A 14,964-nucleotide genomic window follows, 5' to 3' on the forward strand; every position below is an offset into this window, starting at 1 on the left:
GAAAAAAAACAGTATTATAGTAATTGGTAAACTTTTATGTAAAACAGATGTGAAAAAAAACTAGTTTTTCAAAGCTCGGTTTTGCGTTTTTGGCTTTTTTCACCCAAAACTGTGAAAAAAAGCTGAAACTGAATGTTTACCAAACACAAAAAAGCTGTTAGCATTTTTTGATACCCACTTTTTTCAGAATCACCTCAATACCAAACCAGACCTCAATAGTAATAAACTTTGTATCTACCATAATCATAACAGAGTTAAGTACGTCTGCACCTCGTCTGTGTAGTATAGCCTTGGAAAACGATGGGACCCCTGACACAGATTTCACCGGAGGTGTAGTTCATTTCAGGGACATCTACCAGTTTTATTTCTGTAAAGAAAGAAAGGTTTTTTTTGTAACCAGCTACGGAAATCCATAGATGAATTTTGACACGCGTAATTCATAAGATTATATAGTAACAGTAGTATTATTTAAGAAGTTAAAAAATATAATTTACTTGCTTAAATTAAAGGGGTAAGGTGAGGGATGATTCCACGTGGGCTTAATCTCTAAAAAGTCAAGCCATCATTATTCAGTGATGAAGCTCATGATATGATAAATGTGTAAAATTCTGTTAAAATGTATGCGGTAAGATAGCAAACATACACCCTAAGGAAGTCCATGACATCAGGGGACAAGGGTGAAGCATCGGATGCATAAAACGACGCATCCTCCAAGCTTTTCCTTAATTTTGTTGAATACCAAGCTGTCCCAAAGCGGAGATGCATTTGAACCTGAAATAATTGGACAATGTAGGGTTTTGCAGGAAGATTGAAGCTAACTATGTGACTGTTTAGTTATTAGGATAATTTACCACGCATGATGGAATGCTTCTGCACTCTTTTTTTTATCACCTCTTGCACAAATATTTTTCTTAATTATTAATTTAAACAATTTAAATAAGAATTCAGAGTCATAACTGTGGATATAAATTTCCGTTGTCTTCTCTTTTGACGAAAATGCATCTGCAAAATAATAACACCTAAGATTAAGACCACACGATGAATTGGGGGGGGTGTTTTGGCCTAAGAATCTTCAATGCCAAAGTTAGAATTATGAAAAGAATGTGTATAGGAGTTTGTGGATAGTAAATGATTCGTTTTTTTAGTGGGAGAATATGACTATTTATAGAGGAGTGGCTAGCCCTATTTGGAGAATAGTGGCCGGCCATATATGGTGAATTTGTGTGAATAATTGTAAGATATTATGTGAAATAATGTTTTGCAATTAACATGATAATTAATCCTAAATTAAATAGAAAAATTGGGAATTACCTTTTGAATAAGGATTTGATGAAGAGTGATGAGAGAGATTTGAATAAATACCATTTTGATCATCTTTGACTCTTTCTTGATTGAGCCGTTATTGTTCGTTACATGCTCATAGGAATTCCGATATGCCTCAAGAGTAATTTTATCATTTTTACCAAAAAATCCACATGTCACCTTCATAATTTTCTTGATTATTTTTTACTTCATAATAACTAAAAAGGAGTGCAGAAGACAAAAAACATGTGCAGAAAACACTATTTTTTAAGCAAATTTGGAGGTAAATAAAGGCTGAATGATTCACATGGCCTGTAATCTGTCATTCCCTTTATGTCTCCCTAAATTCAACTCCTCATGATGAAAAGAAAGAAGTTATGGGAAAAAGAAAATATCATGGGTATGAAATGGGCAGGAAAACTTAAATCCACAGGCTACCAATGTCACAAGATAAATGAAACATTTCTACAAAACATCGACACGACGTCGTGCGGTGGTGCTGTAGAGCGCGGTAAAATCAAAAAGTAGTTGTGAAATTATTGTAACGGACAACCGTTTCGCATAGAAATCTCAGCCATTAAAATCCAATCTCGGCGACTCAAAGATGATCCTAATAATTGAGGACGGTGGATGATCCGAAGACTGCCCCATCTTTGTCCCACTCTCACCGACTCCCACACGCACAGACACCCTGATCAGGAATGAGAAAGAAAGACTCTGATGAGTGAGAGAGAGCTGAATTGAGTCTACTAGGGTTTTAATGGCGGCGATTGGGAAGACGAAGCTGGACTCCGGGTGGCTCGCGGCGAGGTCAACGGAGGTCAGTCTCAGTGGGATTCAGCTCACCACCACCCACCCTCCCTCAATTGGCACATCCCCTTGGATGGAGGCCGTTGTTCCCGGAACGTAATCCCTCTCTCTCTCTCTCTCTCTCTCTCTCTCTCTCTGTGTCTCACACACACACATTTGACGTTTCAGTGTGATTAACTAAGTAAACGTGGTTTAATTTGATTAAAGTTTCGAGCTTTAATCTTGTATTTGTGGGTTCACAGTTAATTTCAATCCTTAAAGTTGTCGAATTGTTTTGCTTGACATAGATATATGGGGAAAATTGTAATGGTAAAATTGGTTGAAATTGTCGTGCGACATTTTTCAAATTTTGGATCCTCTCCGGATTCACTTTGTGAGGATCCCGGAATCAATCAATCGTGTCTGTTTATCGTACATCGTGCGTATTCAATTTTAAATTCAAAATTCAAAATGATTTCTAATTGCACAATGTACGATGATCAGACTCGATTGATTGATCCTCCGGATCCCCACAAAGAAGATCCGGAGAGGATCCTATTCTCACATTTACTGTTATTGGATTACCAATTGATGAAGGTCTAGAATTTGAAGCTCAATGCTAATGTTGGTTTAGTTTGGCAGTGTTTTGGCAACCCTGGTGAAGAACAAAGTTGTACCAGACCCGTTCTACGGGTTAAAGAACGAGTCAATCATAGACATTGCTGATTCCGGGAGGGAGTACTACACGTTCTGGTTCTTTACAACTTTTCGCTGTAAACTGGTACATTATTCTTTTAAATGATGAAATGGACTTTGTGGTTGACTTCCGATGTGTTGTTTCCTTTCGGAAAGATTTATAAGATTATTCTCGATTTTCCAGTCAGGTACTCAGCACCTTGATCTGAATTTCCGCGCAATCAACTACTCTGCGGAGGTATATTTAAATGGGCACAAAACGGTCCTGCCAAAAGGGATGTTCCGAAGGCATTCTCTTGATGTCACTGATGTAGTGCATCCTGGTGGTGAAAACTTGCTTGCCGTTCTTGTTTACCCTCCGGATCATCCGGGGAGTATTCCTCCTGAGGGTGGGCAAGGCGGTGATCATGAGGTACATCTCTATATCCGTAAACCTATTGATGACATTCTTTAACATTTTTTTTTCTCAGAGATTAACCTTCTACTTATAACTTAATTATGAAATGTATGGCTTGTGCAAACTGAGATTATTATAGTGTTAATTTTAGAATTTCGTTTCAGATCGGGAAAGATGTAGCAACGCAGTATGTGGAGGGTTGGGATTGGATGTGTCCTATAAGGTGATTACGTTTTCCTATTGAGAATTGGGAGTGTATGCTTTTCATCTTCTTCCTAAAATGGGATGCGAGAAACTGTGTCAGCATGTTCTATTCTTATGTCATGGAAGATTTTTCGACCACCTGCCAGTAAACTGAGACATGAAACTATCCATTGTTGTTTAGCAGGAAAATCAATGCTCTGCATCGGAATTTCCTGATGATAAAAAACAATAATATACATGCATTCTCTGGTTTATACTCTAATGCAAATTGATCTAGAAAGTTTCTTCTCGGTTCCATTTGGTACTCTGCCCATGCAGAATACTGTTATACAGATCTTATCTTTTTAAAAAGGATTTGCAATCTGATTCACTTGCATATTGATGATACAGGGATAGAAACACCGGCATATGGGATGAGGTGTCGATTTCCGTAACAGGGGTGAGTTTTAGTCTTAATGATTCATTTCCTGTCATTGAATTTTCCATGAATTGATTCTTGTTAGGAAATAACTTAATGAAGTCGTTCCCATTTCATGCAGCCAGTAAAAATAATTGACCCTCACTTGGTTTCAACCTTCTTCGACAATTACAAGAGGGTATATTTGCATACTACTACTGAGTTGGAAAATAAGAGCACCCAGTCTGCGGAGTGTTCACTGAATATCCAAGTAACAACAGAACTTGAAGGAAATTTTTGTTTAGTAGAGCATGTTCAGACTCAACATTTGTCAATCCCTGCTGGATCCCGAGTGCACTATACTTTTCCCGAGGTTCGTGACAGAACATACTATGCATTTTTATTATGCTAAAAGAAGCAATTACTTTCTGTTTATCTTTTTATTCAATCGGTTCTATTTATTATGCCAACACCGTTTCTCGTTCTATTTGTGCCCGAATACCAAAGTTTAAACCCTGAGTTTTCTAAGGCAAAGGATCTAGAAAACTCAGGGTTTAAACTTTGGTATTCGGGCACAAATAGAACGAGAAACGGTGTTGGCATCATCGTGGACAAGACCTTGGTACAAGATGTTGTAGATGTCAAGAGGGTAGGAGATAGAATCATGGCAATCAAGATTGTAATAGGACAAGAACTTATCAATGTGATTAGTGCGTACGCACCTCAAGTAGGGTTGGATACGAGTTCGAAGGAGAAATTTTGGGAAGATCTTGGAGACTTGGTGCAAGGAATTGCTCAGACGGAGAAGTTATTTATAGGAGGAGATTTAAATGGACACGTGGGCAGGGAGACAGGCAACTATGGAGGTTTTCATGGTGGCCATGGTTTTGGGGAGAGAAACGAGGATGGGGAAGCTATCTTGGATTTTGCAATGGCATATGATCTCTTCTTAGCCAACACCTTCTTTAAGAAGAGAGAAGAACATGTGATCACCTACAAGAGTGGGTCGTCAAAAACACAAATAGATTTTCTTCTAATGAGGAAAGGGGATCGTATAACTTGTAAGGATTGCAAAGTTATACCAGGAGAGAGCGTGGCTAATCAACATCGCTTGTTGGTGATGGATGTACATATCAAAAGAGTAAGACAAAAGAACAAGACTTGGAAGTGCCCAAGGACTAGATGGTGGAATCTAAAAGAAGAAAAACAAGCCATTTTCAAAGAGAAGGTAATCACCCAATGTGTGTGGGATAGAGAGGGGGAAGCTAGCCAAATGTGGGATTCCATGGCTAGTTGTATCCGAAAAGTAGCAAAAGAGGTATTAGGAGAGTCCAAGGGCTTTGCCCCACACCAAAAGGAATCTTGGTGGTGGAATGAGGAGGTACAAACAAAGGTGAAGGCTAAGAAGGAATGTTGTAAAGCCTTATACAAGGAGAGGACTGATGAAAATGGTGAAAGGTATAGAAAAGCGAAGCAAGAGGCGAAGAAAGCTGTCAGAGAAGCTAAGTTAGCGGCTTACGACGATATGTATAAACGACTAGATACCAAAGAAGGAGAGTTGGATATCTATAAACTATCTAGAGCAAGGGAAAAGAAGACAAGGGACCTAAACCAAGTGAGGTGCATCAAGGATGAGGATGGAAAGGTTCTTGCTACAGAGAACGCGGTTAAAGACAGATGGAGAGGTTATTTTCATAATCTTTTCAATGAAGGACATGAAATGAGTGCTTCTTTAGGGGAGTTGAGTAACTCAGAAGAGTGTAGAAACTACTCTTTTTATCGTCGAATCCGGAAGGAAGAAGTGGTTGTAGCTTTGAAGAAGATGAAGCATAAAAAAGCAATAGGCCCAGACGATATACCAATCGAAGTGTGGAAACTTTTGGGAGAGACAGGTATAACATGGCTCACTGACCTTTTCAATAGGATTTTGAAAACGAAGAAGATGCCAAATGAGTGGCGAATGAGCACTTTGGTGCCTATCTACAAGAATAAGGGCGACGTACAAAATTGCATGAACTATAGGGGTATTAAGCTAATGAGTCATACAATGAAGCTCTGGGAGAGAGTCATTGAGCATAGATTGAGGCAAGAGACACGGGTTTCGGACAACCAATTCGGGTTCATGCCAGGGCGCTCAACCATGGAGGCAATCTATCTCTTACGAAGATTGATGGAAAGATATAGAGATGGGAAAAAGGATTTACACATGGTCTTTATAGATTTGGAAAAAGCGTATGATAGGGTCCCAAGAGACATTCTTTGGAGGATTTTAGAGAAGAAAGGAGTACGAGTAGCATATATCCAAGCTATAAAGGATATGTATGAAGGAGCAAAGACTGCCGTAAGAACTCATGAAGGACAAACCGAAAGCTTTCCCATAACTGTAGGATTACATCAAGGCTCATCCTTAAGTCCTTACCTTTTTGCGTTGGTAATGGATGAGTTAACACGACATATTCAAGATGATATTCCTTGGTGTATGCTTTTCGCAGACGATATAGTGTTGATAGATGAAACTCAGGAAGGGGTAAATGCAAAGCTTAACCTTTGGAGAGAAGTGTTGGAATCTAAAGGTCTTCGCCTAAGCCGATCAAAGACAGAATATATGGAGTGCAAGTTCAGTGCAAATGGAGGTCAAAACGAGTTAGGGGTGAGGATCGGAGATCAAGAAATACCAAAGAGCGACCGTTTTCGTTACCTAGGATCTATCTTGCAAAAGAACGGAGAATTAGATGGAGATCTCAACCATAGAATACAAGCTGGATGGATGAAGTGGAAGAGTGCATCCGGCGTGTTGTGTGACCGCCGTATGCCACTGAAGCTCAAGGGAAAATTTTATAGGACGGCAATAAGGCCGGCGATGCTGTATGGCACAGAATGTTGGGCGGTGAAACATCAACACGTACACAAAATGGGTGTAGCGGAGATGAGGATGCTTCGTTGGATGTGTGGGCACACGAGAAAGGATAAGATTAGGAATGAGGATATCCGGGGTAAAGTAGGAGTAGCCGAAATTGAAGGAAAGATGAGAGAAAATCGGTTACGGTGGTTTGGACATGTGCAAAGAAGGCCTACTGACGTTCCGATTAGAAGATGCGACTATGGGACAGAGGTTCAGGGCCGAAGGGGTAGAGGAAGACCTAGGAAAACTTTGGAAGAGACTCTAAGAAAAGACTTAGAGTACTTAGATCTAACGAAGGACATGACACAGGATCGAGCACAATGGCGTTCTAAGATTCATATAGCCGATCCCACTCAGTGACTTGGATTTTCCAAGTCTCCAACTGAGAAGTTTTCCTCACTCGGGAAATTAAGGGAACACTACCCCAACCTACATGCTCCACTCAGAAAGCTTCAACATACAAGCTTTAACAAAAGAAAATTCAAAGAACATAGCGAAGAAGGCTTTGGTGTATTTAACACAATACGTTGAAATGAAGGAAAGCTTATTTATTGATATCCCCGATAAGCTACAAATATGTACATATACATGAGTCAAAATAAGCACACAAGAGGGAGCCTTCACAAAGGTTGCTTAGGAGAAGTCTCAGCAGTCGGTAGAGCCCCAGAAAGAGAAGGCACCGGAGGGGGATCATTTGGAGCCTCAGTACTGGACAGAACCCTAGAAGGAGGAGGCATCAGAGGTTGATCATTTGGAGCTTCATTACGTGGTACAGCCCCAGAAGACGAAGGCAATAAATGCCTTTGGAACAAACCCACAAATCTCTGATGATCAAGTAAAACCTGACCATCAGTTTCCTTCATCTGGTCAAGCTTCCTCTTCATGTTTGTAGCATAGTCATGTGCGAGCCGGTGCAACTGTTTATTCTCATGCTTGAGCCCTCTAATCTCCTGTTTGAGACTCATCACTTCAGCCGCCAATGATTCAACTTGGCGGGTTCGAGCAAATAGGCGTTGGGCCATATTAGACACAGAACCTGCACACTGAACACTGAGAGCCAGCGAATCCTTAACAGCTAACTCATCAGACCGTTTGGAAAGTAGTCTGTTATCTTTGGGAGTGAGAAGGTTCCTGGCCACCACCGCAGCGGTCATATCATTCTTCATCACGGAATCCCCAACGGTAAGAGGACCAGTAGGGGAGACGAAGGATGGGCGCCATATGTTGTCTGGAGAAGGCGGGGCTGCCTCTTCAACAAGGTTCAAGTCAAAACGACGGTCGGAGGGGCCAGACATTTTCAAAGGTGTTGAAGAGAGAAGAGGTCGGACAAATCAAGATCTTAGAAGTGCAAGAATGAAGCTTCTACTGGTGGAGATTCAAGTGTGCTTTGGAACTTAATGCCAGCCCCTATAAAAATCTGCACTCGACGAAGCTTCAGAAATCGAAGAGGCGTTTGCTTTCTCAAAAGCTGGGCTGCTTAGAGATCACGAGGGTTGATCTCAGAAATCGAAGAGGCGTTTGCTTTCTCAAAAGTTGGGCTGCTCAAAGACCACGAAGGCCGATCTCAAAAATCGAAGAGGCGCTCGCTTTCTCAAAAGCTGGGCTCCCCAGAGACCACGAGGGCCGATCTCAGAAATCGAAGAGGCACCTACTTTTCCAGCCTTTTCCAGCCTTGTCAGCACCTGTCACACGCACACTCAGTTTTGCGGAAATTATGGGCATTCTGTCAAAGACTTCTGGGGAAGTAGAAAACACATGAATCTTACTGTTCAATCACCCACTTCCCACACGCAACAATAGCTCATGGGTACCACAGATAACTTTGCCAAAGTTCTCTGCCAAAGTTGAGCACGTGAAGCTTGCAGCTCCCACTACATCGCTCTGACCAAGAAGGGTAAAAGAATAGCAAAGAAACAGCACTAACAAAGTTTAGACCCATAAATTTTGAAGGTCTAGCTACCATATTATTACCCACAAGGGTAAAGGAACAGTACCACTGCTGGATAATTGGAAAGTCCCTGTGTGTCAACCTCTGTGCTTCGTGGCAAGGTAGACTAGCAAACATGCCCAACCTTTACTCACATTCGAGAAAACACTCCCAATAAGATTGCTTGCTCCAAAATCGAAGAGGCACCGTCCTCCGAATCTCGAGAGCCAGACTCCCAACATGACTACTTTCTTAAAAATCGAAGAGAGGGTAAAGGAACAGTACCATTGCTGGATAATTGGAAAGTCCCTGTGTGTCAACCTCTGTGCTTCGTGGCAAGGTAGACTAGCAAACATGCCCAACCTTTACTCACATTCGAGAAAACACTCCCAACAAGATTGCTTGCTCCAAAATCGAAGAGGCACCGCCCTCCGAATCTCGAGAGCCAGACTCCCAACATGATTACTTTCTCAAAAATCGAAGAGACACTGCTCCCCGAATCTCGAGAGCCAGACCCCCAGCATGATTGCTTTCTCAAAAATCGATGAGGCATCGTTCTCCGAATCAATCGAAGAGGCGCTCGCTTTCTCAAAAGCTGGGCTGCTCAGAGACCACGAGGGCCGATCTCAGAAATCGAAGAGGCACCTACTTTTCTAGCCTTGTCAGCACCTGTCACACGCACACTCAGCTTTGCAGAAATTATGGGCATTCTGTCGAAGACTTCTGGTGAAGTAGAAAGCACATGAATCTTACTGTTCAATCACCCACTTCCCACACGCAACAATAGCTCATGGGTACCACAAATAACTTTGCCAAAGTTCTCTGCCAAAGTTGAGCACGTGAAGCTTGCAGCTCCCACTACATCGCTCTGACCAAGAAAGGTAAAAGAATAGCAAAGAAACAGCACTAACAAAAGTTTAGACACATAAATTTTGAAGGTCTAGCTACCATATTATTACCCACAACTGTAAAGGAACAGTACCACTGCTGGATAATTGGAAAGTCCCTGTGTGTCAACCTCTGTGCTTCGTGGCAAGGTAGACTAGCAAACATGCCCAACCTTTACTCACATTCGAGAAAACACTCCCAATAAGATTGCTTGCTCCAAAATCGAAGAGGCACCGTCCTCCGAATCTCGAGAGCCAGACTCCCAACATGACTACTTTCTCAAAATCGAAGAGAGGGTAAAGGAACAGTACCATTGCTGGATAATTGGAAAGTCCCTGTGTGTCAACCTTTGTGCTTCGTGGCAAGGTAGACTAGCAAACATGCCCAACCTTTACTCACATTCGAGACAACACTCCCAACAAGATTGCTTGCTCCAAAATCGAAGAGGCACCGCCCTCCGAATCTCGAGAGCCAGACTCCCAACATGATTACTTCCTCAAAAATCGAAGAGACACTGCTCTCCGAATCTCGAGAGTCATACCCCCAGCATGATTGCTTTCTCAAAAATCGAAGAGGCATCGTTCTCCGAATCTCGAGAGCCAGATACCACAGACCACTTTTTCAAAGTGCTCTGACAGAGTTAAAACATGTGAAACTGGCAGCTCCCACTACCGTGCTATGACCAAGCAGGGTAAAGGAATAGCATTACTACTTGTTGTTAGGGAGACTCCTATATATGTCGACCTCCATCCCCAACGGACAGGCAGACCTGCAAAAATGCTCAACCCTTCATCATATCTGAGAGGGCACTCCCAACGAAGCCTTTCGAAATATTCAGCTTTCTTTCCCCCCGATAATACCTCTGCAAACAAGCTATACTAGAGCAAGAATATCTCATATCATCAGGGTTAAAAGCAAGAGTATCCCATATCATGCTTTTTCCCTGTCTTTTCTTTTGGCCTTGTTTTTACCTGCAAGACAAGGAGAAAGAGAGCAATCAGTCAGCACTTGGAATCAAGCTCCCAGCCAGGAACTGACTGCCTGGAACCCCTTACCTGATTACTTACCTGGCATTGCTCTCGAGTACTCATCTTCAACATCTTATGTTTCCAGGGAAGATTCCGCATCTGCTTGAGGAACAGATAGGGCAAGTGCGAAGGATACAAGGAAGCATGTGGAGACAAGCGTAACAGCACACGTGCCGATACATTCATTACTCTGTCAAAAGCAAAAGTATCCCATATCAGCAGGGTGGAACGTACTCTAGATTTGATGGACTTGTTTTGACCCTCAAATTCTTCAGTCGGCCTTATACTCTGGAGGAAACCAGAAAACCCTCCAGCTCAGTTCAAGAATAAGCCTGTGGAAAGTTACTTCTTCAAAAGCAAAAGTATCTCATATCATCTCTTCTCATTTTTCTTCTCTTTATCCTTCATGCTGCTGCAAGATGGGGAGAAGGTGAACAATCAGTCGGAGCTCTGATTGCTTACCTTGTCTGTCACCTCTTTCAGCAGACCCCCTAGCTCGGCGACTTGGGGGACTCCTACTACATGGTTTGTATCGCGCTTGACCAAGCCTGAAACTACAAGTAAGCTTCAAGTGAAATTGATACATTACCTTGTGCATCTCCACCAGTTAAAGATACCACCCCTGGATGGAGGAAGAGTACTTCCAGAGAAGATGCCACATCTACCTATGAGACAGATAAGGCAAGTCAAGACGACACCACACTCCGATACTTAGAAGTTTCGTGACTACGAGATCATTCTCCCACAATATTTCCTAATGTCATTTGTACTAAATCATTCACTTGTACTCACTAAATGAGAGCTTGAACCTATGTACTTGTGTAAACCCTTCACAATTAATGAGAACTCTTCTATTCCGTGGACGTAGCCAATCTGGGTGAACCACGTACATCTTGTGTTTGCTTTCCTATCTCTATCCATTTATATACTTATCCACACTAATGACCGGAGCAATCTAGCGAAGATCACAAAAAGCGATCGTTTTCGCTACCTAGGATCTATCTTGCAAGAGAACGGAGAATTAGATGGAGATCTCAACCATAGAATACGAGCTGGATGGAAAGAGTGCATCCGGCGTGTTGTGTGACCGTCGTAGGCCACTGAAGCTCAAGGGAAAATTTTATAGGACGGCAATAAGGCTAGCGATGTTGTATGGCACAGAATGTTGGGTGGTGAAGCATCAACACGTACACAAAATGGGTGTAGCGGAGATGAGGATGCTTCGTGGGATGTGTGGGCACACGAGAAAGGATAAGATTGGGAATGAGGATATCCGAGGTAAAGTAGGAGTAGCCGAAATTGTAGGAAATATGAGAGAAAATCGGCTCCGGTGATTTTGAACATGTGCAAAGAAGGCCGACTGACGCTCCGGTTCGAAGATGTGACTACGGGACAGAGGTTCAGGGCCGAAGGGGTAGAGGAAGACCTAGGACAACTTTGGAAGAGACTCTAAGAAAAGACTTAGAGTACTTGGATCTAACGGAGGACATGACACAAAACCGAGCGCAATGGCGTTCTAGGATTCATATAGCCGACCCCACTTAGTGGGAAAAGGCTTTGTTGTTGTTGTTGTTGTTGTTGGTTCTATTTATTGGGCTTAGCTTTCGATACTTGTGTTCATTACTAAATGTTAATTTGCAGCTCTTTTTCTATAAACCTAATCTATGGTGGCCAAATGGAATGGGAAAGCAATCCTTGTACAAAGTATCTATTACTGTTGATGTAAAGGGATATGGAGAGTCTGATTTGTGGGGCCAATTATTTGGTTTTCGTAAAATTCACAGCTACATTGATACTGTCACAGGAGGAAGGTATGATATAAATAGACAATGTTTTATATAGATTCATTATTCATGCGTGCTCTGTTTTTGGTATGTAGTGTAACCTGTACATTATCCTATTCAGGTTGTTTAAGGTCAATGGTCAGCCTATTTTTATTCGTGGCGGTAATTGGATATTGTCAGATGGCCTCCTCCGACTTTCAAAGAAGCGTTACAAGACTGACATCAAGTTCCATGCAGATATGAATTTTAACATGATCCGTTGTTGGGGCGGTGGGCTGGCTGAGAGGCCGGACTTTTATCATTACTGTGACATTTATGGTTTGTTGGTAAGTTATGCCTGTTCTTGCTTTCAAGTGCATGTTTGCTAGGTTTGACAGGACATGGAAATCTCGGGTGAATCTAATATGTACTGCTCTGCTTTGGACTTTAAACTTTTTTGTAGGTCTGGCAAGAATTTTGGATTACAGGAGATGTCGATGGACGAGGTATCCCTGTATCAAATCCAGATGGTCCGCTGGACCATGATCTTTTCTTGCTAAGTGCAAGAGATACTGTCAAGCTTCTCAGGAACCATCCCAGTCTTGCCCTTTGGGTGGGCGGAAATGAGCAAGTTCCACCAGATGACATCAACACGGCTTTGAAAAATGACCTCAGGCTCCATCCGCATTTCGAAAAATCGGTAAATGAAAGTGGCAAGTCCACTGAAGATTTGTCCCCAGTGTTGAGGGATCCAAGCCAATATCTTGATGGTACGCGTGTTTACATCCAAGGATCCATGTGGGATGGGTTTGCAAATGGAAAGGGGGACTTCACCGATGGTCCTTATGAAATTCAAAATCCCGAAGACTTCTTTAAAGATGACTATTACAAATACGGGTTCAATCCTGAAGTTGGTTCTGTAGGTATGCCGGTTTCAGCTACCATCAGAGCCACAATGCCTCCTGAAGGATGGCAAATTCCTTTGTTTAAGAAGGTTTCCGAATATTACGAAGAAGTTCCAAACCCCATATGGGAATACCATAAATATATCCCTTACTCTAAACCAGGCAAGGTTCATGATCAGATTTTACTTTACGGGTCGCAACCAAAGGATCTTGATGATTTCTGCTTGAAGGTAAACAAATCTCTCGAGTATTTGGGGTGCACGTTGGATCCATTTCTGTTTTGATTGATTGACTTAATTTATAAACCATCACAGGCTCAACTTGTGAACTACATTCAGTATAGAGCTCTACTGGAGGGTTGGACTTCCCGAATGTGGACTAAATACACCGGTGTTTTGATTTGGAAAACACAGAATCCATGGACAGGTCTTAGGGGTCAATTTTATGATCATCTTCTAGACCAAACGGCAGGTTTCTATGGCTGTCGCTGTGCTGCGGAGCCAATCCACGTCCAACTTAACTTAGCTACATATCTTATAGAGGTAAATTGGCTATCATGGAGCTAACCCTCTAGACGTGGTTTGAGTCCTTGCGATTTGCTGATCATTTTCTCTTCCCTTGAACAGGTTGTCAACACTACATCAGAGGAACTATCTGACATCGCTATAGAAGCCTCGGTATGGGATCTAGAAGGAACATGCCCATACTACAAAGTTCACGAAATGGTGTCAGTGCCCCCAAAAAGAACAGTGCCAATTGCTGAGATGATATATCCAAAATCTAAAAACCCGAAGCCAGTTTACTTTCTTCTTCTCAAACTGTATCACAAGTCAGACTACAGGATTATTTCCAGGAACTTTTACTGGTTGCATCTGTCGGGTGGGGATTACAAGCTGTTAGAACCATACAGGAAGAAAACAGTGCCACTCAAGTTTACATCCGCAGTTTTCATCAAGGGAACCACCTACGAAATGCATATCCGTGTCCAGAACACATCGAAGAAACCAGATGCCAAGACTTTAACCTATCAAAACAATTTCACTACTAAACAAGGTGACGGCGATTTTGATACAGCCTCGGTGGATTGTGTACAGGATGGAGCAGGTGCAAAGAACGAAGTTAGTTGGCTTCAGAAAATATCCAGACGTTTCGCAATGGAGACTGATGATTTGAAAGTTGCTGAAATCAATGGCGCCAACATTGGCGTTGCTTTCTTCCTTCATTTTTCTGTTCATGGAGTGAAGAAGAACCATAAGGAAGGAGAGGACACAAGAATTCTTCCCGTTCATTACTCGGACAATTATTTTTCACTGGTGCCAGGTGAGGCTATGCCCATCAAGATCTCTTTTGAGGTCCCTCCCGGTGTCACGCCCCGAGTTACTCTCGCCGGATGGAATTACCATGGTGTCCATACAGTTCATTGAGTTGTTCTGTTTTGTCTATGCCCCTTGTAATATGATATATCTGAGTTATACACAGTGAAGAACAAGTGTTGCTTGAAATATTTTCAAAATTGAGGGAAATTTTTTAGGCATGTTTGGTATCTACTTGAATTCAACTTTTTAAACTCAAAAATAATTTTTAAGTTTTAAGCCTTAAAAACTTGTTTGGTAGGACTATCTTCAAAAACTGAACTCAAGACTAACTCAAAAATATAGTCTATTATCTAAAAACATAAAAAGTGAGTTTTTAGAGTTTTTAAACTTAAACTCATTCATTTCTTTTCTCTCCCTTCTCCCCTCCCACTCCAAATCTACATCTCTCTC

General features: G+C 41.9%; 1 protein-coding gene across 1 annotated transcript; it reads left to right on the plus strand.

Moving 5' to 3' along the window:
• The first annotated feature begins 1,679 nt into the window (after window positions 1-1,679).
• Window positions 1,680-14,732, plus strand: LOC103450943 (mannosylglycoprotein endo-beta-mannosidase-like). Its single transcript, XM_017336418.3, has 11 exons — window positions 1,680-2,208; window positions 2,734-2,872; window positions 2,972-3,199; window positions 3,349-3,407; window positions 3,779-3,827; window positions 3,928-4,158; window positions 12,172-12,341; window positions 12,436-12,640; window positions 12,757-13,428; window positions 13,513-13,740; window positions 13,825-14,732. The coding sequence occupies exons 1-11, from the start codon at window positions 2,063-2,065 to the stop codon at window positions 14,620-14,622; spliced, it is 2,925 nt and encodes a 974-aa protein (XP_017191907.3). The 5' UTR covers window positions 1,680-2,062; the 3' UTR covers window positions 14,623-14,732.
• Window positions 14,733-14,964: the final 232 nt, after the last annotated feature.

The sequence above is a fragment of the Malus domestica genome, chromosome 12 (assembly GCF_042453785.1).
Source record: "Malus domestica chromosome 12, GDT2T_hap1".
Lineage (NCBI taxonomy): Eukaryota > Viridiplantae > Streptophyta > Magnoliopsida > Rosales > Rosaceae > Malus > Malus domestica.

What these genes read in the sequence shown, in the direction of transcription:
- LOC103450943 (XM_017336418.3), top strand. Translation starts at nt 2,063, where the DNA reads ATGGCGGCGATTGGGAAGACGAAGCTGGACTCCGGGTGGCTCGCGGCG. An exon ending in TTGATGATTTCTGCTTGAAG is followed by an intron (nt 13,429 to 13,512) that starts GTAAACAAATCT and finishes AAACCATCACAG; the next exon opens with GCTCAACTTGTGAACTACAT. An exon ending in TAGCTACATATCTTATAGAG is followed by an intron (nt 13,741 to 13,824) that starts GTAAATTGGCTA and finishes TCCCTTGAACAG; the next exon opens with GTTGTCAACACTACATCAGA.